This window comes from Prionailurus viverrinus, chromosome A1 (assembly GCF_022837055.1).
Source record: "Prionailurus viverrinus isolate Anna chromosome A1, UM_Priviv_1.0, whole genome shotgun sequence".
NCBI lineage: Eukaryota > Metazoa > Chordata > Mammalia > Carnivora > Felidae > Prionailurus > Prionailurus viverrinus.
In genome coordinates this window covers 212,007,969-212,035,964 of record NC_062561.1, presented here as the reverse complement: position 1 = coordinate 212,035,964, position 27,996 = coordinate 212,007,969, and the positions used below count along the sequence as shown (strand labels likewise).

At 39.3% G+C, this 27,996-nt stretch overlaps 1 protein-coding gene across 2 annotated transcripts; it reads right to left on the bottom strand.

Annotated features, from left to right (window-relative positions):
* Window positions 1-1,018: 1,018 nt before the first annotated feature.
* On the bottom strand, window positions 1,019-27,996 carry LOC125175428 (UDP-glucuronosyltransferase 3A1-like). Of its 2 annotated transcripts, XM_047875986.1 has the most exons (8): window positions 27,610-27,996; window positions 25,192-25,293; window positions 18,618-18,726; window positions 17,224-17,376; window positions 16,280-16,811; window positions 5,191-5,422; window positions 3,518-3,737; window positions 1,019-1,544 (listed from the first exon to the last, which is right to left on the bottom strand). In XM_047875986.1, the coding sequence occupies exons 1-8, from the start codon at window positions 27,701-27,703 to the stop codon at window positions 1,268-1,270; spliced, it is 1,719 nt and encodes a 572-aa protein (XP_047731942.1). In that variant the 5' UTR covers window positions 27,704-27,996; the 3' UTR covers window positions 1,019-1,267. The 2 variants fall into 2 exon arrangements, with proteins under 2 accessions (XP_047731942.1, XP_047731948.1); XM_047875992.1 differs by lacking the exon at window positions 17,224-17,376 and having other exon boundaries at window positions 27,610-27,993.

The window sequence follows — 27,996 nt, the reverse complement described above, 5'->3', positions numbered from 1 at the left end:
TGTTTCTAGGAACTGAATGTAATTCCCAAGTGATTTCCACATAGAAGGATATTCTCTGCCACATTATGGTGGCAGATGGATGCTCTCTAAATCAACAAAGTCTTGGGAATGGCTATAGTCACTGGACCCAAGGCCCAAGAGCCTCACGTGAAGGTCCAGCTTCCCTTCTAGAGGTCTCCATGACTACATATTCAGAGGTGGGAAACTTGAGAAGAGAATTGTGGGAAGTGAAAAACACAGCATCACCTGTGGCCAAAGACAGCTTCCTGGTCTGAGTAGCAAAGGAGGTGCTCTCCCAGGACAGATTCAGGACAGAGACCATGAGTGGAGTCCTGGGAGAGCCACCCCTGCCTAACTGCTGGACAGAGGCCAGGCTTCCTGAACTGAGAAGTGAGGTGAGAAGGAGATACAAGAGGAAGACTCATAATGGAAGAACTGGCCACTATGTTATGTCATATCATGAAATTTAAATTAAGAAAGGGCAGAGAGACTGACAAGTGTCCAAACAGCAATGATGAAGTAAACATGGCCCTGTGCTAAGGACAGGGAGTGGGGAGGAAGGTGGGATCCCTGCTAAAGGTTTGGGTCTGAGTGAGGAGTCCATTGATGAGGGGCAAGTCAAGAAGCCAAGATCAAATTCACAGGCACAGAAAGTAGAACAGGGATTGATGGAGATTCGGGTGGAGGGGAGCATATATATGAGGAATCACTGTTTGATCAGCGTGGAGTTAGTTTACTCTGGAATGATGAAAACTGTTCTGGAATGAGTGGTAGAGATGTTTGCAGCGTAATGACAATGGCTAAATGCCACTGACTGCATACTTAATGGTAAAAATGGCAAATGTTATATAATGTATATTTTACCACAATTTAAAGGAGAATCCCAAGAATCCTTCACAAGAATCTTTTTAAATTCTTTTTATTTACATTTATTTATTTTTGATAGAGGCAGAGCACAAGTGGTGGAGGGGCAGAGATATAAGGAGACATAGAATCCAAAGCAGTCTCCAGGCTCTAAGCTGTCAGCACAGAGCCCAAAGTGAGGCTCGAACTCACAAACTGCAAGATCATGACCTGAGCTGAAGTCAGACGCTTAACCAGCTGAGCCACCCAGATGTCCCAAGAATTTTTAAACACAGGCAGCATTGAAGAGCAATTTATGTGCCACCATCAGGTGGAATACAGGGAGACACTAGGGGTTTCCTTTATGGTTGGAGACTTTGTAGAACCAGTGGCTTCTCAAATACCCATCAAGGATGCACCCCCATCAAGCCTTCTTCAGCTTCCTGGCCCCACACAACCACCTGGCCACCATACCCAGCAGCTTCCCGCAGAGCCACAGGGTGCTCAGGGTGACCACCAGCAGGAACAAGAAGACGTCCAGCAGGTACTGCTCATGCCACGGCTGCTGCAGGGCATGGGGCTTGAGGTGGGCTGCACCCCCTGTCTGGAGGATGTGGTCGGTCCAGCCCACCAGCCTCTGGGCAGGGGTCAGGGGGTGGGAGCGCCTGATGATGCTGGCGGCCACCGCTGCTGACTTGTACCTGTTGGCAGACACAGAGGCGGGGCATTACTCCTTTGGCCTCAAAAGACTTAGAGACAACGTATCACACACACATTCTTGCCTCCATGTGCACAGAAGACTCAGTTTCAAGGAAAAGTGTTGGCCTGGTCTGTAGGGGATAGCCTTAGGAATCCCCTGGGCTTACACCAATGCATTAACAAGGCATAAAGAAATACAAAGTCCTAAAATGCTCACACCCGAGTTTCAGTAAACCAGATTGGCACTCCAAAAATAGGGGGTGCAAAGACACCCCAAGAATAGGGACGCAGAAAGGTGCCAGAAATGGGGAGGTGCAAAGGCAAAATAGAGAGGGGGTGCAGAGCCTCCAAAATAGAAAGGGAAAGGCAAAGGCCTGAAATAGAAACAGCATACAGGTGCCCAATACATAGGTATATGAAATAACCAAGATTAGATGTTCAGGGTGGAAGCACCCCCAGTTTAGTACTATAGCAGAAAAGCTGCTTTCACAGGAGAATGGGGCCAGGTTAGGTAAATTGGTGAATTAGACTATGGACCACTGTGCTGCAGGTGAAGCAGCCCAGAGTGAAGATAGTTAACAAAAGAAAAGATGCCTTATTAACCCTGAGGTTATTTCCCCTGTCTCATCCTCTAAGCTAGCTAAGATAAACAGGCATGGTGCCTCCTGTCTGCTGTTAACAACCATCTACCCATCTGCCCATTACCCAGATTTTGTTTTATATTGACCCAAACCCCAAACACTGTATATCTTCAAAACTTCCTTTTTCTCCTACGTCCAAAACTTAATGTTCACGGTTTCTTTGTCTCTCTGTGTACGCCCATCACATTTGCAAGCCTTCTGATCTGAATAAATATGGGGCAAGGACCCTTATTTGGGGCTCTTGTCTTTTTCCCAGACATTAGCCATCTCTCGCTTTAATCCTGTGTCTGCTCTTTTGCTGGAAAAAAAAGAACTTTAGACTTAGAGTCTACACCACTGGTCTTGCCACAGTCTAGCTGGGTCACATTGAAAAGTTCAAACTGGTGCCTTCATGGAAAGATCCATGCCTAGGGCCAAAAAGTGCTAAACTATAAAACAGTGATTAAGCTGTAAGGAAAAGTCTCTTCCCAGGAGGCTTATGGTACACTAAAGGAAAAAGCACGTATGAATATATGTGATGTAACATACCCCTGACTCAGGGTAGATGTCCTGAAGATGCTAATAAGATATTCCACCCATCCTCATTATCAGATCATGTGCTGGATGGGAAGTTACATAAGATATCATGGGTCCTTCTACCAACTCACTTAACAGAAATTCATCTCAACCTACTTTGTGGCAGGCCCTGTGCTAGGCCTGGTGAGCTCAGGGGAAAAAACAGACACACTTTGCCATCCAAGGGGGCTTAATCTCTACTTTCTAATATGAGGGACCCACAATAAAGCAAAAACAGAAAGAAATGGGGTAGTTACCTATCCTGAGAAGTGTTAAGAAGAAAAAACAAATTACAATTGAAGGGGGTGAGAGAGGAGTGCATTTAGGACTGTCAGACAAAGACCACTTCTCTGAGGAGAGGACATTGAAGATGAGCCCAATGGTCATGAAGGAACCAGTCCTGAGAGGAGAAGGAAGGATGTTCTAGGGAGCAGCACTGACAAAGGGCCTGAGGCTGGAGAAACAGTGTGGCTTATTGTGGGACAAAAAGGAGACCTCCTTCCTCAGTGAAATTCTACTATAAGCAGCATCAAAATACCTCTCTGAGACCCAGTGTAAATAGGTCAGAGTCTTTGCAATACTTATGGTAGAAAATTGTTCGCAGAATCTAACCTAAATACATAGTCTTACTCTCAGAGGAAACAGAACAGGTATTAGCGTCATATGCATATCATTGTCTGTCCCTAAAGTTTTGCCTTTTTGCAAAAGAGTGCCACACAGTACCCATCGTATTTCATATCTTCTTTTAGTCTCAATGACAAGTTCAAAGAGCTGCATACCTCTTGTCTTCTATGACTTCCTTCATCTTCAGAGCCAATGTCTCTGCCTTGATCTGCTTTAACTGGATAGAGACACCAAACTTCTTGGCTTCTACTCGGACCATGTTTTCAGGCTGGTCTCCAAGGACTGGAATCCCCACGATGGGCACACCATGTTGGATGGCCTCCATTATGCTATTCAACCCACCATGGGTGACAAAAAGACGGATTCGTGGGTGAGCTGTTGTAAATCAGGAATATTTCAGCATGAAAACTCTCAGAACACCAGGGAAAGCATCAGGGCAGAGGAAAATACCAAGGATTTCAGGGCATGGTGGAGAAAATGGATTTACTGATCCAGCTTTGAACACACTCAAGGGTGCATATTCCAAGATAGAAGATTCTGGCCTTGTCTGTGTACAGAGATTCCTCTAAGTCAATCCATCTAAGACTCAGAGCCAAGGGAAAGCTGCAGAGAACAGTGTTAAGCAAGGCATATTCCTCCTCCCAACTATCCATCCACCTATCCATCCATCCATTCTTCTCTCTACCCTGTTTCTCTCTTTGCTTTTCTTATGTCTGCTCTCTTTGTGTCTCCTTCTGTCTCTTTTCTGTCTCTCACTCTCCACGTCTCACCCTCTCTCCTTCACTGCCCATTATTTTCCTCTTATTGAAGTCTTAATACTTTCATTGTCATCGCATCTCACCTGGCATTCCTCAAACATACACTCTATGTGCTTTCTCCTCAATTTAATAAGAAATCCTCTAAAGTAGGGTGTGATGGATCACCCATCTCAGTATTTCCAGTTCCCATGTGCTACTCTACTCTTTTTTAGAGAAAACCAAAACAAGTGTTGATAATGAAGAGTTCATCTCAAACAGTGCCTCTCAACAGGGATGTGCATCAGAATCGATTGGTGTTTCCTTGAAAATCAGAATCCTTTTTAGTCCATGCCTTGTGAAAAAAAAAATGCATAACACTCTATCTTAAGTTCCCAATATGTTGTGAGCCTTGGGGTGAATAATCTTGGGGTGAACCTCTGAGGTATTCAGTTGTGGTGGCAGCTAGCATGCTCAAAAACCTGGCACAAGGACAAAGAAAACCTTGGGGTGTAAGGAACTGTTACCAGACAATTTTATGGACCAAATGACTGGCTGACAAGTTACTCACCTCGACAGTCAGATATTTTGGCACACCCTTCAGACACCATCAACATCAATTTTTTGAAAGTATGACTATACCTTTTGTAGCATAGGAGAATGTGCTAACATGTGTGTGTGGGGGGGGGGGGGGTGTGTGTAATGGCACGTGGCCTAACAGGTTCTCAAGGGCCCAGAAAAAGCAATGACAAGAAGACCCCTTATGTGTGTTCTCAAAGTCCACAAGCCGTCTTTGATTAGGTTTGGATAACTTTCTTCAATGCAAATATGTTAGGGTTAAAATAACCTGACAAAAATATCACTTCCGACTGAAAATATCAGGACTGAAATAGAAAGGAAGAAGCAAACACGGCATTTTTAAACATTTTTGACGTATAGCCTGATTTCCCAGGAACTCCAAGTGGCTGGTCCATTCCTGTCCGCTAAACATTATCTTTAGCTACCAACATCCCTTCTCATAGTGATGGAGTTGCCCCGTGGAGCCCTAAAGAGACATAAGTAGAAAAAGAGAAATAGATCTGGTCAGTCCTTACCCAAGAGGTCATTCTGAGGAAGCCAGTCCACGATTTTCACATTTGCTGCCAATTTGACGTCTGTGGGCCACTTAGAAGGCTTACACTTCCATATCACCCCTTGGGAGAGATGAGCAAAGGCACTGTTCATCTCCATGAGAACTTCCTGGGACTGATAGGTGCTCACCATGGAGCCCAGGGCCACAAGAACAAAACCAGAGTCTCCAAACTTGCTGATAAAATTCTCAAATTCCTGGAGTGGTAAGAAAGGAAAGTATGTGAACAGAGTTGTTCATGGAAACCTAGACACCTGTGAATTGAAAGACATCTATTAACCGAATACACCCTCCTGTCAGTGCCTAGAGCTCACTGTCTTGATACTGTTCTCATAGCTCTGAGGATAGCTAGGGAGTTCTGCACTCTGCTCATATCTGTTGTTTATGGTGGCCTTGAAGTCATTTTTCTGAGACCTCAGGACACACCATACCATACAAATACTTTCAATAATCACAAATAAATGTCAAGAGAGCCTTAGGTGTCCAGCCACTACCACAATCGCCCACGTTGCACATGAGGCACTTAATGCATACTATAGCAGCGACATCTAGATACAGGACTTCCATGTATAACAATGTTTTAAGAAGAGGAAAGTTGAGGTGATGGGAACCTCTTTCTTCATTGTGAACATGGCCCAGTACCAGGGTCATCCTCATCCCTCATCCTTGTCTGTGGAGATATGGCCATTTAGGAGTGTTCCAATGACAGACCAGAGGTGCTAGTGTCTGGGTGAGTGCCAGGTTCTCTCCTGGCCCAGTAGGCACTCTGGGGGCTGAGGTAGATGCTCGAGAAAAATCTGTCATTTGTCTCCTTCATATGTTTATGAGCCATCTGTCCGTCTTCTTTGATAAGAGTTCTGGTAAGGTGGTTGGCCCATTTAAAAATTTTTAATTGGGGTTTTTTTGTTATTACTGAGTTTTAAGAGTTATTTGTGTATTTTATATATATGGTTGTGTATTTGTGTGTATTACATTTTGAATAATAGTCTTTATCAGGTTTATCTACGCAAATACTTACTCTTGGTCTGTGTCTCCACCTATTATTCCCTTGACAGGTAATTCCAAGAACAGAAATTTTTATTTCTTTAACATAATTTATTATAAAATTGGGTAACATAAAGTGTGTAAAGTGTGCTCTTGTTTTTTGGGGTAGATTCCTATGGTTCATCGCTTACATACAACACCCAGTGCTCATCCGAACAAGTGACCTCATCAATGCCCACCACCCATTTTCCCCTCTCCTCCACCCACACATCAACCCTCAGATTGTTCTCTATATTTGAGAGTCTCTTATGGTTTGCCTCCTTCTCTCTTTCTTTGTAATTACTTTTTTACTCTTCCCTTCCCCCCTGGTCTTCTGTTAGGTTTTTCAAGATCTATATATAAGTGAAAACATATATGTCTTTCTCTGATTGACTTATTTCACTTAGCATAATACCTCCCAGTTCCATCCACGTGGCTGCAAATGCAAATTACCAAGAAGTATTACATTGTATGCAGAAACCACACCTTCTTTATTTTTAAAATAAATTCAGCCAACTTATCAACCCTATCATAGAACATTCCTTAGATTTTATATCTAAAAACAATCACCAAGCACTTCGTTATCTATTTTCTCCTATGTCAACTCATAGGAATTTCATACTTTTGCATTTTATGTTCAGGTCTGTGACCCACTTTGTGTTAATTTGTTTGAAGATGTAAGAACTGTGTCCATTTGTTGGAAAGACTGTCTTCTTTTCATGGTACTTCTTTTAAAGCTTTGTCAAAGATCATTTGACTAAATTTGTGTGGATCTATGTGTACTCTCTATTCTTAGTACATTGATCTATTTGTCTGTTCTTTTGCTTATAGCACACTGTCTTGATTACTTTAGCCATTTCATAAGTCATGGAGTTGATTAATGTCAGTTTTCCAACTTAGCTCTTCATCTTCAATATTGTGTTGGCCCTTCAGGGTTTTTGCCTCTCCATGGAAATCTGAACATCTGTTTATCAATATCCACAAATAATTTGCTATGATTTTCAGTGGGATTGCACTAAATCTATAGATCCAATTGGAGATAACTAACACCTAGCAATAGTGAGTCTTCCTACCCATAAATATGGAATATCTCTCCATTTATTTAGCTCTTTGATTTCTTCCATCAGCATTTTGTAGTTTTCTCCATATAAATCTTGTACATGTTTTGTTAGTATTTTTTCCCAAGATTTCATATTTAGTGGTGAAATATAAATAGTAGAGTGGTTTTAATTTCACATCCTCCTGTTCATTGCTGATATACAAGAAAAATATGGATTTTTTAATATTAAACTTGTATGCTTTAATGTTACTATAATTGCTTGCTAGTTCCAGAAATCTTTTTCTTGACTTTTCAGATTTTTTAGATGGACCATCATGTCATCTGTGAGAAAGAACAGTTTTAACTCTTCCTGGCTAATCTACATGATTGTTATTGCTTTTTCTTTCTCCTACTACTTTCTTAGGACCTCCAAGATGAGGATGAAAAGCAGCAAAAGAGTACATACTCGCCTGGTACCTGAGAGGTTGTCCTTTCATTTTCTATAAAATGTCCCCTTTAATTAAAAGCTTCCGGAGAAGCTTCTCCGGAAGATTTTAATTCTGATGAAGTCAAATTTATCTATTTTTTCTTTTGTTATTCATTCTTTCAATGTCACATCTACAAATTCATTGCCAAGTCCAAGTCCATGCATTTTAGCCCTTTCTTTTCTTCTAAGAACTTTTTGGCTTTTAGCTCTTTATTTAGGCCATTGATCCATTTTCAGTTGATTTTCGTGTATGGTGTGAGGAAGGCTTGGAATATATTCTCTTTCATTGGAATGAATATCCAGTGGTTTCAGCACCATTTGCTGAAGAGACTGTTCTCTCCATTGATTGCTCTTGGCGTCCTTGTCACAAATGAATTGGTCACAGATGTGTGTCATTGAACACTGTTGTTTTCATGTTGATTTGGCTACTTGCATTCCATTACATTTCAATGTGAGATGAAGACTAGCTTTTCCATTTCTGCAAAAAAGAAAAAAAAAGTAATAATAAAGCCACTCAAGTGTTGATAAGGCTTAGGTAAAACTTGTAGATCACTTTGAGTAGTATTGCTCTCTTAACGACATTAAGTATCACAATTCATGGTCTTGAGATGTCTTTCCATTTATTTAGGTCGTCCTTAATTTCTTTCAGCAAATTTGTAGTGTCCAGTGTATGTGTCTCTCGCCTCCTCAGTTTAATTAGGTGTTGTTGTAAATAGAATAATTTGCTTGGTTTCATTTTCAGATTGTTCATAGCCAGTGTATGAAAACACAAGTTGTATGAATTCATTGGGATTTTCTATATACAAGATTATGTCATATGAATATCAAACCATTTCTACATTGTCCATTCCAATTCGGATGCCTTTTATTTCTTTTTCTTGCCTACTTGCTTTGTGTAGGGTATATTTGAATAGCGGTGATGTAAGCGGGCATCTTAGACTACCGATCTGAGGCAGCGGGATTTCAGTCTATCCCATAGAATATGATGTTAAAGCTGTCAGTGTTCCATAAATACTCTTTATCGTGTTCAAAAAATACCTGTTTACTCCTAGCTTTGTGACTGTTGTTATCATGAAAGGACATTAGTTTTGTCAAATATTTTTTCTGCATCTCTTGAAATGATGAGCTTTTTTAAAATTCTCTTCATTCTATAGATGTGTTGCATTATGCTGATTGATTTTGTTACATTAGACATGTTATAAAATACCTTTTATATCCTGTAAAAGGTTTGACATTGGCCTATTTTGTCTGATTTTAATTAGCACATAGCCACCCTAGATGATTCTTAAAGAAGTTCATGATCTAACACCCTAAAAATTAGTTTCATATCCTTTGTCAACCTTCCTTCCTCTGCATTTGTTGACTGTCTCCAGCTTACCTCGTTGTACCATTCTAACCCTTCTTAACTCCATCCAGCACAACACTATAAAAACTATCATCCCAAAGGACCAGTAAAAACCAGCTTTGTTGTCATTTGACATTTATAAGATCAGTGTAAATCTATAATTTAAAATTGGCAAAGGCAGAGCACGACATCATAATAAGAAGCTGAGTACTCCCAGCTCCCCACAGAAAAAACAAAAGGACAAAAAAGGTTAAAGACTCACTCAGATAATTTTATACGACTTGGGAAAATAGTCAGTGATATACAGAAACCAAACAGATGCCCATTCAAGAAGAAAAAAATAAGCACACTCAGAATGGTTATAATTTCCATGGCAATTTTACTCTTCTGGCCCCACACTCTTCCTGAAGTGGCATGCCATGGTCCAGAGGCAGCAGTGGTAGCCCTGCCTTCTGTAAGAGGAGAAGAAATGAAATAATTTGCAACATTGTAGCCACTCTGTAGGCTCCCAGGTGACAAGTTAAGATCTCACCAGGCTCAGAGCTCTGACTGGAAATGGCAATATAGCTCAGATATCAGGTTGGTGGGAGTCTTGCAAGGCAATAGAGGGCACAATGTCATGTAAAACCTGCAGGGATACTGCAGAATTTAGAATCTTGGGGCAAGAGAAACAAAACACCTATGTCCCTGAACAGAATCTGGGTAAGACTCTTTGGGAACTTAAGACATTAAAATTGGCCAAGTATACAGGAAGAATCAGATGAATGAACGCATACACAAAGGTCCAGACAGGAAAAATGCTCAGAAAGTACCTAAGGAGACTTTAAGTTGTCTTCCCTGGCTTATCCAAAGTATTAAACATTCCCCACTAACTAGTGAAGGTGTTCTATGGCAGCCTGCAAACACAACTAGAGGTGACTGGGTTTACAAATGCCCACAACTTTCTACAAAAGATCACAAGACATATTTTAAAAAGAGAGAGACTAAAAGCCAAAATGTGTCATTTGAAAGAATGAAATAAATCTCCAGGAACCCTCTTTGAAGAAACAGACATTGGATTTACTAAACAAAGACTTTTAAATTGACCAAATATGCACAAAGAACCAAAAAAAGTGGACAAAGGTCTAAAGGAAATCGGGAAGACAATATATGAACAAATAGAGAATAATAGCAAGAAGAGACAGAAATTATTTTTCAGAAAAAGCAAAAATTCAAAACAAAAAATATAATCACTGAATTGAAAAATTCACTAGGGTAGTTCAATGCAGACCAAAATAGACAGAAGAAAGACTTAGTACACTTGAAGACAGGACATCTAAAATGTCAAGTCTAAAGAGAAAAAAGTAGAAAGGGCAAAAAAATGAATAGAGTGTGAGGGACTCACAGGACCCCTTTGTGTAGATTAATATATGCATTATGGAGTTCTCAAGGGAATGAGAGAGGAAAGAATAGAAGGATTGCACCAAGAAATAATGGCACATAACAAGATATAATATGCAGACAATCCTAAGTTTCCTCTCTCACACACACAAAAAAATTTGTCATGACTAGTAAAGAAATTTAGGAAAGTAGCAAGAAATAAAATCAGCTCAGAATATCCATTGCATTACATTAATAATGACCATTTCAGGAAGGAGATTGGAAAAACAATTTCATTCACAATACAATCCAAAGAATAAAAAAATAGTTAGGAATAAACTTAACCAAGGAGGTAACTATATTGAACTATGTTGAAAACTGTAAGCCACTGCTGAAGGAAATTAAGAAGACACAAATAAGTGGAAACAAAATTCAGGTTTCACGGATTAGAAGACTTAATACTTTAAAGATGTCAGTACTTCCCAAGGTGATCCACAGGTACCATGCATCTCTATCAATAGTGAACATCACTTGCTTCTGGCAGAAATAGTAACCTATCATAAGCTGATGTGGAATTTCAAAAACAATGAGTACCCAAAACAATGTGGAAAAAAGAACAGGGTTGGAGGTCCCACATTCCCTGATACCAGAGTTACTACAAAGCTACAGTAATCAAAATAGTGTAGTATGACAAAAAAGATAGATATGTAGATCAATAAAATAAAATAGAAAGTCCAGAAATACCCCAGGTATATTTGGTCAAATAACTTTTGACAAAGGTTCCAGACCATTCATTAGGTAAAAGACAGTCTTTTCAGCAAGTGATATTGGAAAACTGGATATCCACATGCAAAAAAACTGAAAGTCAACCATTACATTATACCATATGGTAAATGAACTTAAAGTAGATGACAGACCTAAAAATCTGAGCTATACACATATGACTCTTAAAAGAAAATAGAGAAATCTTCATGTAAGTGTATTGGGTAGTGATTTCTCATATAAGACACCAACAGCACAGGCAACATAATAAAAAATTACATCAAAAAGAAAAATTTTGTGTATCAAAGGTCACTATCAACACAGCGAAAGGGCAACCCAGGGAATGGGTGAAATATTTGCAAATCATATCTGATAAGACATTATAGAAAGAACTACTCTATACAAAAAACAAACATGATTCCTAAATGGGCAAAGACTTGAACAGATATTGAACAGATATTGAACAAAGAAGAGATACAAACTGCCAATCAGGTTAGGAAATGGTAAACCTCACTAATCAGGAAAATTTTTATCTAACCACAGTGAGACACCACTTCCCATCCATTAGGATGGTAAGTAATAAAATTTTTAAAAACAAAAAACAAAAAAATATATATAAAATTACAAGTGTTTGTGAAGATGTGGAGAAATTAGAGTCCTTATGCATTGTTGGTGGAAAGGTAATCTGGTGCAGCCACTGTGAATGACTGCATGGCAGTTTCTCAAAAACATAAATATACAATTATCATATGCCCCAGAAACTCCATTTCTTGGCATATTCCCAAAAGAATCAAAAGCAAGGACTCAAACAAATATTTGTGAACACTACTGTTCATAGCATTATTCACAATAGCCAAAATTGGGAGTAACCAGGGTGTCTATGGACAGAAGGATACATTAAAAATATGGTATATACAGGGGCGCCTGGGTGGCGCAGTCGGTTAAGCGTCCGACTTCAGCCAGGTCACGATCTCGGGGTCCGTGAGTTCGAGCCCCGCGTCGGGCTCTGTGCTGACAGCTCAGAGCCTGGAGCCTGTTTCAGATTCTGTGTCTCCCTCTCTCTCTGCCCCTCCCCTGTTCATGGTCTGTCTCTCTGTGTCTCAAAAATAAATAAACGTTAAAAAAAAAAAAAAATATGGTATATACATACAGTGAAATACTACTCAGCTTTAAAATTCAGGGGCACCTGGGTGGCTCAGTTAGTTAAGCGTTGGACTTTTGATTTCGGCTCAGGTAATGATCTCACAGTTCATGAGATTGGTCCCCACATGGGCCTTACACTGACAGTGAAGAGACAGCTTGGGATTCTCTCTCTCTGCCCTCCATCTCTACCCACCCCCCAAATAAATGAACATTTTAAAAAGAAAAGAAATTTGGACACATGCTACAACATGCATGAATCTTGAAAACATTATGCAAAGTGAAACAAGCCAACACAGAAGAACAAATATTGTATGATTCCACCCATATAATGCACCTAGAGTAGTGAAATTCATAAAGACAACATGAGAATAGTGGTTGCCAAGGTCTGGATGCAGAGAGGAAATAATGAGTCACTATCGAGTGGGTATGAAGTTTCCATTTGGGAAGAGGAAGATGTTCTAAAGATGGATGCAGGTGATGGTTGCACAACAATGTGAATGTTCTTAATGCCCCTGACTATACCCTTCAAGATGGCTAAAGTGGTAAAATTTATTATATGTTTATTTGATCTCAATAGAAAAAAGTAGGAAAGGAGAGAAGAAAACTCGCTCAAAGCAAGCATCTGTTATCTCATGGATTACACACTTTAACTTCCATTATTCTCTTCCTTAATAACTCCTGTCTCACTTCCAAGACCTGACCCACCATCATGTCAGGTAAGGCCTGTGTTTTGGCCTAGTTTTATTTGTATAATTGAATCTTCAGCTACACTGGTCTGGCCAGTGTCACCAAGAGAACCCAGCCTCATGGCCATCTTACTTATACCTCCACACATGGGGCCACCTGTTCTTTCAACCTGGTGTATCTTCCTTCCCAGTTCTGTTTCTTAAGAAATGTCACCATGAACCAAAGTCCATTTTGCCCATGAATCATTCCCCAACTTTTTCTGTTCACTCAATGCAAGATCAGTAGGGGAAGGTTAGAGATTTTGGTGCCTAAGTCAGATCTGGGCTTTTGCTGCTCTTTGTTAAATGGTACTGGGAATAATATGCACATCACATGAATGTCTGTCCTCTCATTTATAAAATTGGAGATCATCACAGTTATCTCAAGGTGGCATGACATACAATATATGAGATAATGTCCATACAATAGCACCCAAGTACCTACCTACAGGCAACAGGCAGCCACTAATCTTAGCTCTCCACCTTTTTCAAAACTTCTAGAGCAGTAGTTCTGAGTTCAGGCTCTCCCTTCAGACCACCTGGGAAGCATGTAAATATTACATTACCTAGACCCAATCCAAGATCAATCAAATCAGAAAATCTAGGCTGAGTCAGGAACCAGGCCTTTATAGGAAGGAGACATTAGAGATTATGCCTGCAGGTCTTGTCAGTCACACCCAATCCTGCCTCATTACATTATGTCTCAGTTTTTTTACATTTCATCATGGATAACTAATCTCCTTTAAAATCCTTAACTGCGGTGTCCTCTCACTACATAATTATTCTATATATGATCATAAAAAGTAGAAATTAAAATATCAACTTATTGAAGCATTTTTACCAGCAAGGCTAGGACGAGGGTAAGACATAGAAGAGCTTAGGGCCATTATTTAAGGAGGTTCGCAATATCAAAGCCATGTACCTAACAGTACTTCCATGACCTTTATAGCAAGGGCTTCCTTGAAAGTGGACCCTGGGATCAACAAGATGACAGAGTAAGAAGCTCTGGATGCTCCTTCCCCTGAAAAACATGCTAATTCAGCAATATTTCATGGTCAAATTCCCTTGTAAGGAATCCAGAAACTAAATGAAAGAGTAGTGCACCCAAGGCAAATGTGTAACCAGTCTCACCAAAGCCAGTGAATAGTTATGAAAACACCCTCTCACCAGAATCCCTAACCAGGTCATGTGGATAGCTACATGAACAAGAATAAAATTGGACCCCTACCTTACACCACACAAAAACTCAAATGGATTAAAAATTTAAACATTAGACTGGGGGGCGTGGCTCAGTTGGTTGAGCATCTGACTTCTGCTCAGGTCATGATTTCACAGTTAGTGTGTTTGAACCCCATATCAGGCTCACTGCTGTCAGCATAGAGCCCGCTTGAGATACTCTGTCCCCCTGTCTCTGCCCCTTCCCCACCAGACCTGAAACTGTGAAGCTCATAGAAGAAAACAGGGCAAAAACTTCATGGTATTGGTCTTGGCAATGAGTTCAATGATAAAGCACAAGCAACAGAAACAAAATTAACTCAATAAACAAAAATAAGTGAGACTATATTAAACTAAAAAGTTTCTGCACAGCAGAAGAAACAATCAACAGAGTAAAGAGACATTTACAAATGGAAGATATTTGCAAACCACATTCCTAATAAGAGATTAATCTCTGGGGGCGCCTGGGTCACTCAGTTTGTTAAACGTCTGACTCTTGATCTTGGCTCAGGTCATGATCTCACAGTTCGTGAGTTAAGCCCCACATCGGGCTCTGTAGCTATCAGCATGGAGCCTGCCTGGGATTCTCTCCCTCTCTCTCTCTGCCCCTCCCCAGCTGGGCTGTTTCTGTCTCTTTAAAATAAATAAATAAACTTTAAAAAAAAAGAGAGAGAAAGAGAGAGATTAATCTCTAGAATGTATAGGAAAGGACTAAAACTCAATAGCAAAAAAAAAAAAAAAAAACAACTTATAACCTCAGTAAAAAATAAGCTAAGGACTTGAATAGACATTTATCCAAACACAACATACAAATCGCCAGCAGATATATGAAAAAATTCTCAACAACACTAGTAATCAGGGACGTGCAAATCAAAGCCACAGTAACGTATCACTTTATACCTGTCAGTATGGTTATTATAAAAGAAGTAAAAGACAACAAATGTTGAGCATATAGAGACATTGCAACCCTTGCATACTGCTTTTGGGAATGCAAAATGGTGCAGACACTATAGAAAACAGTATGCACATTCTTAAAAAAAAAAAAAATAGAACCAGCACATGAACCAACAATTCCATTTCTGTGTATATACACATGAGAATGCAAATCAGAATCTCAGAGAGATAGCTGTATTCCCATAATCACTGAAGCATATTCACAATAGCCACAATGTTGAAACAATCTAAATGTCCATGAAAAGATGAATGGTTAAAGAAATTATACACACACACACACACACACATGTGGAATTCTATTTAGTCTTTAAAGAAGGAAATTTGGGAGCACCTGGGTGGCTCAGTCAGTTAAGCATCAGACTTTTGATACTGGCTCAGATCATGATCTCATGGTTGGTGAGATGGAGCCCTGCATCAGACTCTGCACTGACAGCGGGGAACATCCTTGGATCCTCTCTTTGCCCCTCTCCACCTCCCACTCTCTGTCTCTCAAAATAAATAAACTTTAAAAAAGAAATAGAGAAGGAAATTTTGCAATATATAAAAACATGAATGCATTTTGAGGTCATTATGCTAAGTGACATAAGCCAGTCACAGAAAAGCAAACATTGCAGGATTTCACTTATATGAAGCATCTACAATAGTCAAGTTCATAGAATAAAAAGTGGAAATTGGATTTGCATTCTCATGTGTATATCAGGGGTTGGGATAAAGAGAAAAAAGGTAGTTAATATTTAATGGAGGAAGAGTTGTAAAGTTAAATGAGATCAATAAGATCTACAGATCTGAGGCACAATATGGTATCTACTGTCAATAATTCATATTATACTTTCAAAAATTTCTTAAATTTAAAATACAATTCAATACAGTACAATACAATAAACTAGAAAAATTTGTTTGTCTCATCCTACTTCACTCTCAATTTCCACTGGCAAGGGAGCCACCAACTCTACACTGAAGAGCTCTACATGAAGTCCCTATGAGTGCTGAGGTTTCACTTACTTGTGGTACTGGTTTAACAGGTCTGGCCATTAAGCCTCCAACATACACAGTGTTGGGAAGCAGGGGCCTAGCAAATTCAAGGGCAAAGTCAGAGTTAACAAACCATAGCTCTGCTTTCTTTAGAAGATGAGACAAAACCGGCCTAGAGCCTTCCGGGAAATGTTCCTTGATGGTGTTGCCAAATGTAGACTGGATTCGCCATTGCCTTAAGAAGAAGTCCAAGAACATCAGAAAATTCCTCACTCTGCCCCAGAAGTCCATGTGGTCGGTTAGCAAGGAATGGAACACCGGAACATAAGACACCGGGTTTGGTAGCCCAAGGTCCACACTGCCAAATGGGGTGGGAAGAATTGACACAAATGGCTTCCCAAGCTTCTCAGCAACCAGGAAAGAACAGAAGTCAAATGCTTCAACAAATACCAGGTCAAAGTTCTCATTTTTTAAAGAATCCATGATATCACTTCTCCTTAGCAAATCACTGCATTGAATCCCCAGTTGTTCCATTAACTTTACAAAGGTGTCAAATGCTTCTCTGTTAAAAACAAAACAAAAAACAACAACAAAACAGTAATGACAAATATTCATTGAAGGTGGTAATTTCACAATATATAGGAGAATCTTTGGTTCAAAGAAAATATCCCAAGTAAGTAAGACCATATTGGCAGCTGCCCACCTATTTTACCAGTCTCCAATGAACACTCTGCTCTAGTCACTTGGTTCTGGGGTTTCTGCTTCCTAAAATGTTCTCACTTCATTCCCTCCCTTTTCTCCAGTGATCACATCCACCCCATCCAGGCCAATTCAAGAGCCATCCAGTTTGGGAGCCATCTCTGACTGTAGCAGACGTCACAGTTCCATGTCTACTTGACACATTCTGTGATGCTCTTTTTAACTTTCACCTGTACACTCCAGTTCGTGAGCAACTGTCTTGTTTCTCAGCCTACCTGTGGAAGTAACTTGGCAGCAGAGTCCATCGGTATTGATAATATAGCCCATTTTTTTCTTTAAATTTTATATAGTCTGCATTTGAGAAATTGCCTGAAACAAGGAACTTTGTGATGGTAATATTAGAATCCCCAGACTGATATTTTTCTAACCTATGAGATAAACAAGTTAAAACAAACAAGCTTATTATTACCCTTTCCATTCCATCTTTCCTGGAGTAGTGAAAGAACTTAATACTACACCATGTCAGCCCACTGAAAGCCCACAGGTGAGACCTCATTAGTAATATGTAGTTGTCCATGTGCACTGTAAACTTCAAGTGACAACAGATGATTAACTGAAATTATTCTCTATTTTTAAATGATTTTACATAATGAATGACTGCTACATAGTGTGGATAAATTCAAGAAATGAACTACAAATTCCTCAAAAGAACAGCATTCATCATATTTGAAATTAAGTTAATCTATTAAAATACAGGAAGGTACTGTGCTCAGCATGCTGCACCATATTTAATAAGTGGGTGCAACATGTCTTCAAAGAAATGAAGTGGGGAAGAAGAGACAAGACATAATAAAAAAAATCATGAATAACAACACAAGATGATATATACAATGCTTCAAGAGAGTATTTTAGAACACAGCTCTTCTGGATGAAGAATTTGGTCTTCTGGTTTAGGTAAGCAGAAAGGCTTTATGGCAAAAGCCAGATTTTAGGACCACCTTGATGACTGAATAAAATTTTTAAGGAAAAAGGGAAAGGTGGAGTTAGGCCACTATAATTCACCAAGGAAGGCATGAATATGTGTCTTTTCCCTCTTCTGTCAAAGGTAAAGAACTTTCTATACATCCCAGATAATCATGAAAATTTTCAGGCTAATGTCACAATGTGTGTCATCAAGGCATTTGGGTTTTTAAATGAGTTCAAAGACAATGGCTCAAAGTAGGAAAAAAATCAATGCTCATAAGCATGTTTCCATTCTTGAGTTTACATGATGAGAGGAGAAATAAGTATACAATGGTGGCTTTGATATGCCTACCAACAATCAGAAATTATGTTGTTTATCCTGCCTTCTGTGTTGTGGAGAGTATATACACAAACATTGTAGGTAAAGGGCTGCCAGGAAGATCCAGAAGGAACGATCCCCTGACTATATAGAAATACATTCATGATTTCAGTGGAAAAGGCACACTACACAGACCGAATAATTGGAAGTGAAAAACTCATCTATTCCATCGATCCCTACCCCCTATCATTGATCTCCCCATCCATCCACCCATCCATCCACCCATCCTTTTCTCTTAAACTTACTCTAAGTAGCTATGCATCCAACCATTTATTTACATCACTTTATAAATGGTAAGTCTTTCAATCAGAGAATAAAAGAAATTACCTGCCATGCAAAGCTTCTTCAATATAGAAATCAAAATGTTTCTTTAATTCTTTTTCATGATGCTCAGGTAGAAGCCAACTGATAACTTGGTATGCATTTTCCTTCTTTTCTAAATAAAAAATTTTTAAAAACACCAATAAAAATATGTCATTAAGTCCAACAAGGCAGATAATTTGGGCATGATGCCATAGTTTTTTTTTTAATCCTAATAATTTTATATATATCTGCATGTTTGCTTTTAGAGGGTTTTTCGGTTTTCTGCCTGCTTTTTCATTTCTTCAGTCATAGGATCTGATACTATTTATTGAGAACATTATAATAATTCAATTACTTTTATTCAACTGAATGAATGATATAGAACTTAAATAAAAGTAAAGTTCTATTTGAAGCTTTCATGTAAAGGTATAGATATTCTTCATTTTACAGATGAGAAGACAAACATAAATGGAGTGTCAGATAATTCATCACGGTTGCACATATAGTAAGTGCTACGCTTTGTATTTAAATACAGATTTAATTTTATCCCAGCTCCCCAGTCCTTTGTTTTTTAGGAAAAAAGAGATATTTTTTTATTACTTACAGGTGACACATGCAAAGGTTTTTCATTCAGCCAAAAATATGGCAAAGGCTAAGTTAGCAAGAGTAGTCCCCTGCAGTCCTACTTACCATTCCGACATTTCCCCCATAACTCATGTGTACTAAAGAGTGTGGCACCATTTTTGAAGTTGGACTGTTGACAGCTTTCAAACTCCATTTCCTCCTTAATTTTCTGGGACATATCTTGGAAAAATGAGGAGAAAGCCTCAACATGACCTCCCTCGTGTGACCAAGATTTTCAGCCAAGCAAGCCAGACCCCACGAGGGGAACCTGCACCTCCATCCCACTCAGAGGCTTCCATAATTGGCATTTAGAAACAAAAGGATGGGTTTAGCCTTTGAGTGGCCCTGGTCATGTGTCTCACACAAACCTATCTTCTGTGTCAGAATCCACTTTGTTTCTGGATTCCAGCATGAACCGTGTGATTGACACTAGGCTAGGTAGAACCGCATGACCAATGGTTGTACATCTCAAGGACTGCCCCCATTATAAACAGTGCTCTGAGTTAAGACTGATTCCAGTTTACAAGCCCACTGAACGGTGTGAGGAGGATAGCACCATGCCATCTGATGAACTCCACACCTGTAAAAGGAGAAGGTGCTCTAGAACCCGAGAAAATGCCTTTGCTACTGTTGCTCATGATATCTCTGTAGCTCAAAGAAAACCTTGATTAACACAGTAATAGGGAAACACTGATGACACCCTCATGGGGTTCATTCAAGGGTTAATTCAAACTCAGCTTAATCTCAGTTCTCTAAAATCACCAGCAGGAAGGCCTTTAGCTTTGGTGATGCTAATTAGGACATTTGGAGGAAGAAGTTATAAATATGAGCAGGTTAAAAGGGATACCCTCCCCCAAAGTATATATAATGACAATGAAAGGAATGGCAAAAAATGGGAAATGTCAGCGTGGGACAGTCAGGAAAGAAATTAAAACAGAGGTCTCAGTTTTGACATATGTGGCAACTAACATTACTTTAAAAAACATTATAACAGAGCAAGGACACAGATTGGCTTTTGTGACTTACATCAGAGGTTCTACATTACTTTTAACATTGGATGAGATCCCCCCAATGACCAACTTCTATCGTCTTAGTCAATACTGGGGAAAATAACAGATATATCATGAGAGCTCACCAAAATTTATCAAAGTACCTCTATACTGTTAGGAGGTAGAAAATATTAGGTAGAGCACAGTGGTGCATGCCCTGTCTTAACTACTGGGATTAAATATCCCATAGCCATAACAGCCATTGGTTGTTACCTCACAGTAGCTATGGTTGCTCCTATATAAGAAGTCATAAAATTAATGTTTTAGTACTAACACCATGACGAAAGGGAACTCATTGGATCTGCCCAACATATTAAAAGTTTTAATACAACAAAATAGAGTTTTAATAGAGTGCCTTCAAGGATTAAATCCCTTTTTGTAAAGGATCCATTAACGAAGAAGTGATTATCCCCACTAGTTCTCCATTTAATAGCCTAACTTGACTATTCTTAACCCTGAATGAATGGAGCCTCTCAGTGGATTACTGTGATCATATTATGGCCTCCATTTCCAATCTTACTGAAATTACTGACTATATCTAAAACTAATAAATTCTGTACAGTCATAGCTTTGGCAATACATTCTGTTTAATTCCTATTTCAACAAGCTCTCAGCTCTAGTGTCTCTTCACCTTCACCTTTGAAGGGTACAAGTAACTTGTAACTTGGCTTCTCATGGACTACCTCAACAGCCCTACTCGCTAGTTTTGCTGGCAAGATCTTTAACCACATTTAACTTTCTCCAGAAGCACATGTATGACAGTACTTTGAGGACAACCTCCTTTTGCAGAGATTTCTGGAGCCCATTCAGTCAAGGCACAAACACGCACACAGCAACTCACATAGAGGGATGTGCTGCTGCCCTACAGAAAGCACAAGCCATGGCACCTCAGTTAAATTCCTGGGACAAATTGCTTGTTGAGTGGAAGGTCTTTCCATCCCTGACACTGTCAAGACACACCTATTACGGCTCCATTTCCAGCATGAGAGTATAAGGAGCTTTCCTGGACATACTTCGAAAACAGCAAATGGTGAAAAATTCATACACACACACACACACACACACACACACACACACAAACACACACACCTCCTGATGTAGACAACAATTCCACTGACACAATTTGTCTGAAATAACTATTTGGGAAATCTGCAGCCAATTGATGGTTTCCACCAACCAGAGGAAGTCTTTAACTGTAGATTGCAGATAATTTTAGTCAATTTCAGCTTTTTCCACAGTAGCAGCTACCCATCCCCCAGCCCTCAGTCTCCAGCAGGAAGCTGTATGCATTGTTTATAGAGCAGCTTGTACACAGGTTTCAAGAGCCTGAGTGGGCAAAAAAAAATCACCTTGTCCAAATATCAAGTATCTGTGCTCTGATTGCTGATTGCTGCTCTGGTCGCAGAGATGCAGACAAAGAAGTAGGCAGCAAGGTTTCTGCATCATGCTCTATTATTGCAGCCACTTCCCTCTCTGGCTCAATTGACTTCCAGGGGTCTTAAAAGATTGATGCCCTCCTTTCCCCCTCATTTTCTCAATTTACCCATTTGAAAGGGAACCATTAAAAGCTGGGACATTGTAAAACAGCTACACATACCAGGAAAACTTGGAAGTGTCCATTCATGCCCAGGAAAAGGCTCAGAAAACACAGTGAACAGTGAAATTTACACCTCGGTTTGATCCTCAACACAAAAGCAGCATAAAACAATTTTTGAACATGAATAAATAAACAAAATTAATAACAAAAGTCTGCAAACCCTGGAGAATGGAGGAGAGGTTCATATCCAGATTTAACACTTTGTTATATTCAAATGTTCAGTTTTCAACAAAAATCACAAGACACACCAAGAAACAGGAAATTAAGGCCTATTCTGAAGAAAATAAGAAATCAACAGAAACTGTCCCTAAGAATGACCGATGGCAGATATACTAGATAATAACTTTAAAATAACTGCCTTACAATAGGAAAGAATGAAATCCTGCCATTTGTAACAACGTGGATGTAACTGGAGGGTATTATGCTAAGTTGAAATAAGTCAGTCAGAGAAAGACAGATTTCATATGTTTTCACTGATATATGGAACTTGAGAAACTTAACAGAAGACCATTGGGGGAAGGGAAAGGGAAAAAATAGTTTCAAACAGAGAGGGAGGGAAACCCATAAGAGACTCTTAAATACAGAGAACAAACTGAGGGTTGATGAGAGGTGTGGTGGAGGGGGGAAATGGGTGATGGGCAATGAGGAGGGCACTTGTTGGGATGAGCACTGGGTGTTATATGTAACTGATGAATCACGGGACTCTACTCCCAAAGCCAGGACTACACTGTATACACTGTGTGTTAGCTAACTTGACATTAAATTATATTAAAAAAAATAAAAAATAAATAAAATAAAATAACTACATTAAAAATTCTCAGAGAACTAAAGGGAGATGTGGAAAAAGTCAAGGAAAACGTGTATGCAAATATAAATAAAGGGATAAATGAGGCAAGTCCAGCTCTTGATTTCAGTTCAGGTCGTGATCTCATGGTTCGTGAGATTGAGTCCTGCATCAGGCTCTGAGCAGACAGCATGGAACCTGTTTGGGATTCTCTCTTTCCCTCTCTCTGCCCCTCCCTGGCTTGTTCTCTCTCTCTTGCTTTCTCAAAATAAATGAATAAACATTTAAAAAAAATTTTTAAATAAAGGGGTAGAAAATCTAAAAAGAAACCAAAGTGAGCATGAAGAAGAAATTATCAGTGAACCTGAAGACAACAGAAATGACTGAGTCTGAGGAACAGAAAATTAAAGAATTGAAGAAAAGGGAACACAGCCTAAGCGTCCATCATATGCTTTGTGGATCCTCAGAGGGAGAAGAGAGAAAGAAAGGGATAGAGAGAATATTTGAAGTAATAATGGCTAAAAACCTCCCAAATTAAATGAAAGACATGAATATAAACATCCACAAAGCTCAACAGACTCCAAGTAAAATGAACTCAGACATCCACATTAGGATATAGTATAATCAAAATATAGAAAGATAAAGAGAGAATATTAAAAGCAGCAAGAAAGAAGTGACTCATCACATACAAGTGGCTGTCAATGAGATTACCAATACATATCTAATCAAAAATTTTGAAGGAAAAAAAAAGATTGGAGGCCAGAAGGCAATGTCCCAATATATTCAAAATTCTAGAAAAAAGGAAAGAAAGAAAGAAAGAAAGAAGAAAAGAAAAAAAGAATTGTCAACAAAAATTCTATATCCAGCAAAACTGTGCATCAAATGTCAAGGAAAATTAAGACAATCCCAAATAAACAAAACTAAGGGTGTTTGTTACCACTAGACCTCCCCTGGGAGAAATGTGCAAGGCAATTCTCCAGGGAAGAATGAAAGGACACCAGAGAGTAACTTAAAGTTGTATGAAAAAATAAAGACCTTAAAAAAGTAAATGGATGGGCAATTATAAAAGCTACTGTTATTGTAACAATGGCTTCTAACTACATTGTTGTTTTCTACATGATTTAAGAGACTAGTACATTAACAAATTATTCATTTAAAAACTATCATTATTTGAAATTGTGTGTAACTCCATTCAAATTTTCTACATAATTTAAGATACTAATGCATTTAAGTTAATGATAATTTATGTTTGGGGCACATAATGTATAAACATGTAATTTTGTGACATTAACTAACTGAACAGGTTGAGGATGAAGCCAGCTAGGAACAGAATATTTGAGTGTTAATATAGGCTGGTATAAATTAAAAATCTGAGTGTCATAGAGTTAGCAGGTTAAATAAAATCCCCAAAGTAACCATACACACAAAAAAGTGGTAGAATATATACAAAAGAAAATGAGAAAAGTATTTAACATTTTACAAGGAATCAACTAACCACAGAAGAAACAGTAATACAGAAAGTGGGGTACAAAAAAGTTATAAGGCATATAGAAAACAAATAGCAAAATGACAGAGGTAAATTTCTCCTTATCAGTAATTACTTTAAATATACATGGATTAACTTCTCCAATCAAAGGATAGAAATTGGCAGAATGGACAAAATCACATGATCCAGTTGTAATAGCTTCGTATGGTAATAGATGGTAGCTACACTTGTGGTGAGCACAGCACAATATACATAGTTGTCAAGTTGCTTGCACACCTGAAACTAATGTAACATTGTGTGCCAATAATACTTCAATAAAACATATTAATAAAAGAATTAAAAATAAAAATATATTAACAATGGAGGGAAAGGGTGAGGGATGTGTGGGAACTTCTATACTATCTTTGCAACTTTTCCATAAATCTGAATTTTTCCAAAATAACGATATGTGTTAAAAAGTAAAAAAAATTAAAAAGCCATAAACACACACACAAAACATAATCCAACTATATTCTGCCTATAAAAGACTCACTTTAAATCAAAGATAGACTGAAAGGGAAATGATGGAAAAAATATTCCATGCAAGTACCAAATATCAAACACAATGGATTTTAAATAAAAAAATTATAAGAGATGAATAAAAACATTACATATTAATAAAAGGTGTAATACAGCAAGAAGATATGACAATTATAAACATATATGCAGCTAATTAGAGACCATCAAATATCTAAAGCAAAAACTGAAAGAATTGAAGGTGCGATACACAGTGTTATAATAATCACTGAAGATTTCATATTCCATGCTAAATAATGGATAAAATAACCAGAGTGGAAGGTAAAATATGCAGATATGGCATTGTGGGGGCCAGGTCTACACAGTCTAGTAAGATATCCAGCACTTAACATAAAACGCATACACACACACATTTTTCCATCTTAAAATACAACTAGATTAAAAAAGACTTTGTGCTAAGCAGTGCTATACAAAAGACGTTGTATATCCTTTCCTGGGGTAGATAAATTTAATAATTACCAAAAAAAAAAAAAAGAACATACTTGGGATTAAATAATCTCCTCCATAAAGAAGCATGGTGACATTATGACCATGATCTTGAAGAATCTGAGATACCCGGTCCAGCAGTAGATAATGGCTTCCACCTAGGAACAATACAAAATTTTTATTTTTGTAAAGGTGAGAACAAAGGATCTGAAATTGATGTGGGGGATCTGGAAATCCAGGGTAAGGTAGCAGAGAGTTGGTGGTCAGTAGAAGATGAGTTATTTTAGTCCTTTGGTTTCATTTTGGGTAAACCCCAGGCCAGATACCCACATTCTTTCTGACCAAATTGTAATATGTAGCAATCTTACATGAAACATTCCCTTTTGCAATTCAAGGTCTCCATGCCAGTGAGATGACCTTCTCTAATGCTTAGGCCTGAGGGAGTTCCTGATCCTAGTTACATGCTGAAATTTAGGCTGCCTTTATGGAGATACTGTGTCTAAAGAAGTAACTGTTTTGCTGGAAATTTTGACACACAAGGCTATGTATGTGAGAATAATGGGTTTCTAAAGGACAATCACTCAAAGCTATTTCTGGGATCTCTCTCCCAGGAAATTTATGTCAACGTGGAAGCCAGAAACATGGGAACGTGAATATCAAGCCAAGCCACAGAAGCAAAAGAGGGTAGAGTCACTGCTCACAGCAAAATTCTTCAGATTCAAATTTATATGACAATGTTCCTCACTTGGGGCCTGCATTTTGCTAAAAATCGATTAAAGCATTTAGGATAACTGTGGTCCCTTTGGGTGGAACTGTAGGATCCTGTATGCATGCAAAACTGGGACATCACCCAACATAGGAAAATCCTGGAATCCTAAGGAAACAGAAGCTTGATTCTCTGGGATGGCACAGGTTCTATTACATCAATGTCTAAAACCATGTGATACCATGGAGCATTTTTCTTGAATCTATGGGTAAAGGAATAGAATTTGCCTATGCTGGGAAGTGGAGGTTGCTTGGAAGATAAAGATCTCATGATGATTGGGTCAGTGGAGAAAGATATAGGACTAAACTAATAATGTGTATCTGTGGAAATTACTCTAGTTTTTTACATCTATACTTGTGTTGTCTGATGTAACACAGACTCGTAAAACAGACCCAAGTGCCTGCTCTGGATCACTTTTAACCACTGCAAGAAATGGATGCAGGGGAGAAGGCTTCCTGCAGAGGCATTTATTCCTGAGGGTCTTGGTGAGCCCAGTGCATTCTGGGGCAGAGGCAAGGGGAGAAAGCACCTCCAAACCACACCTGCCCCCTCTCAGAGTCCAGGGGACATGCAATTTCAAAAGGTGAGGCAGCTCTTTTTTTCTGTTGCCTCTATCATTAAAAAATAGATTTAAAATGGAAAATAGGGTTTGTTTGTTTTTTTTCAATACTGATTTTTAGGAATCCCCACCATAAAGAGTAGAGTCTAGGGAAAAAAACAGGTTTGAGGTAAGAAACAGTGGGTTAAGTCCGGGTGTGTGACATCAGGGAGGTCTGGTGTGCTCTTGCAAAAGGTCCCTCATTTCCCTGGCCCTTAGGATCCCTGTCAGGAAATAAAAAGGGAGATGCCCAATTAGATGAACTCTGTGGTTTCTTCTAGCCCAGGATCCCCAGATTCTAGGGGATCTAAAAGTGATTCTGGGAGCCCCCTATCCTGTCAGGATGGATAAAAAAAAAAAAAAAAAAAAAAAATATATATATATATATATATATATATATATATATATATATATATATATATATATCTTAGGGAAACTCCATGTTATGATGCCTCCTCAACCTGATAAATGTTCCTGTTCCCCTTCTGTTCCCTTTGGTGCAAAAGTAAAGGAAACAAAACTGGGTTTATGCAGAATTAACTGCTTCACTGTCCTTCAAAACCCTCTAGCAGCGAGGGCAAAAAGAGAGCTGTTCCCAACTGATTGTCTGGGGTTCCCTCCTGTGCCCAGTCAGTTTTCAGGTTTCCTATTAATGAAACATGCCCCGTTTGTGCTGCTGCCCCCAGGAGCCCCTGTCCTTGGCTTCCAAGAGCCTGAAACTGACCTGTCTTCCACTTTCTATTGGCAACTACTGCACACTCCCAGACTTTTAGGGTGTGCCTCTGAAAGTTCCTGCCCCGCCCTGGAGTAGGGGGTTCAGGATCTCCAGCTCAGCACTGGATCTAAATTCTGGCCCCAGCAATGCACAGTGGGAAGCACTTACAGAGCAGATTAAAAGAGAAGAAAGGAAACTGCTGTTTTCCCCAAAACTAACTTCCCCAACCCAGCAGTGGGGACCCCTCTGTGACCCCCATCTCCCTCTCTCCCCTCCCTCCTCTATCCTGGAACCCAAACAAGCTCTGGAAAACTACAAAGAATGACCTGTGAAGCAGGGTTGCTTGCCTGAGCATCTGGGATGCGTCTATGTCTGATTCTCCTGCCAGCACTCACCCAGTGAGGATACAGTCAGAATTTCGGCGGCCTCTGGGAGCAGGAACCCAGACAGAAGAAAGCCAGCTAGCAGCAGTGCCCGCTGGCCCGCCATGTTCCCTCCTGTACCAGCTGCGGAGCCGGGTCCAGTGCCCAGAGCCCTGTGCTCTTCTCCGAGTCGTGCACAGCGACCTGTGAGCCCTGAAGACGCGCTGCCCTGGCTGCCAAGGAAATGCGCTGGCAGGCAGCTTGGGAAGAGGTGAGAAGTGGATCCTGTCTTCTCTTCTGTTTGTAGCTTCTGGCCCTTCTGCTCCTCCTTCTGGGTGCTTGCTCCACTGGCTATTCTGTCTTCACCCTCCCTAACCAGGAGCAGCAGGAAGGAGGGGTTAGTGAGATCCCCTTAACCCT

Excerpts from the sequence above, each read along its gene's own strand:
- LOC125175428 (XM_047875986.1), bottom strand. The coding sequence starts at position 27,703 with ATGGCGGGCCAGCGGGCACTGCTGCTAGCTGGCTTTCTTCTGTCTGGG. Across the intron at positions 5,423-16,279 it reads CTGTTAAACCAGTACCACAA|GAATTTGAGAATTTTATCAG; the intron begins GTAAGTGAAACC and ends TTACCACTCCAG. Across the intron at positions 3,738-5,190 it reads TCCTCAGAATGACCTCTTGG|CTCACCCACGAATCCGTCTT; the intron begins GTAAGGACTGAC and ends GATTTACAACAG.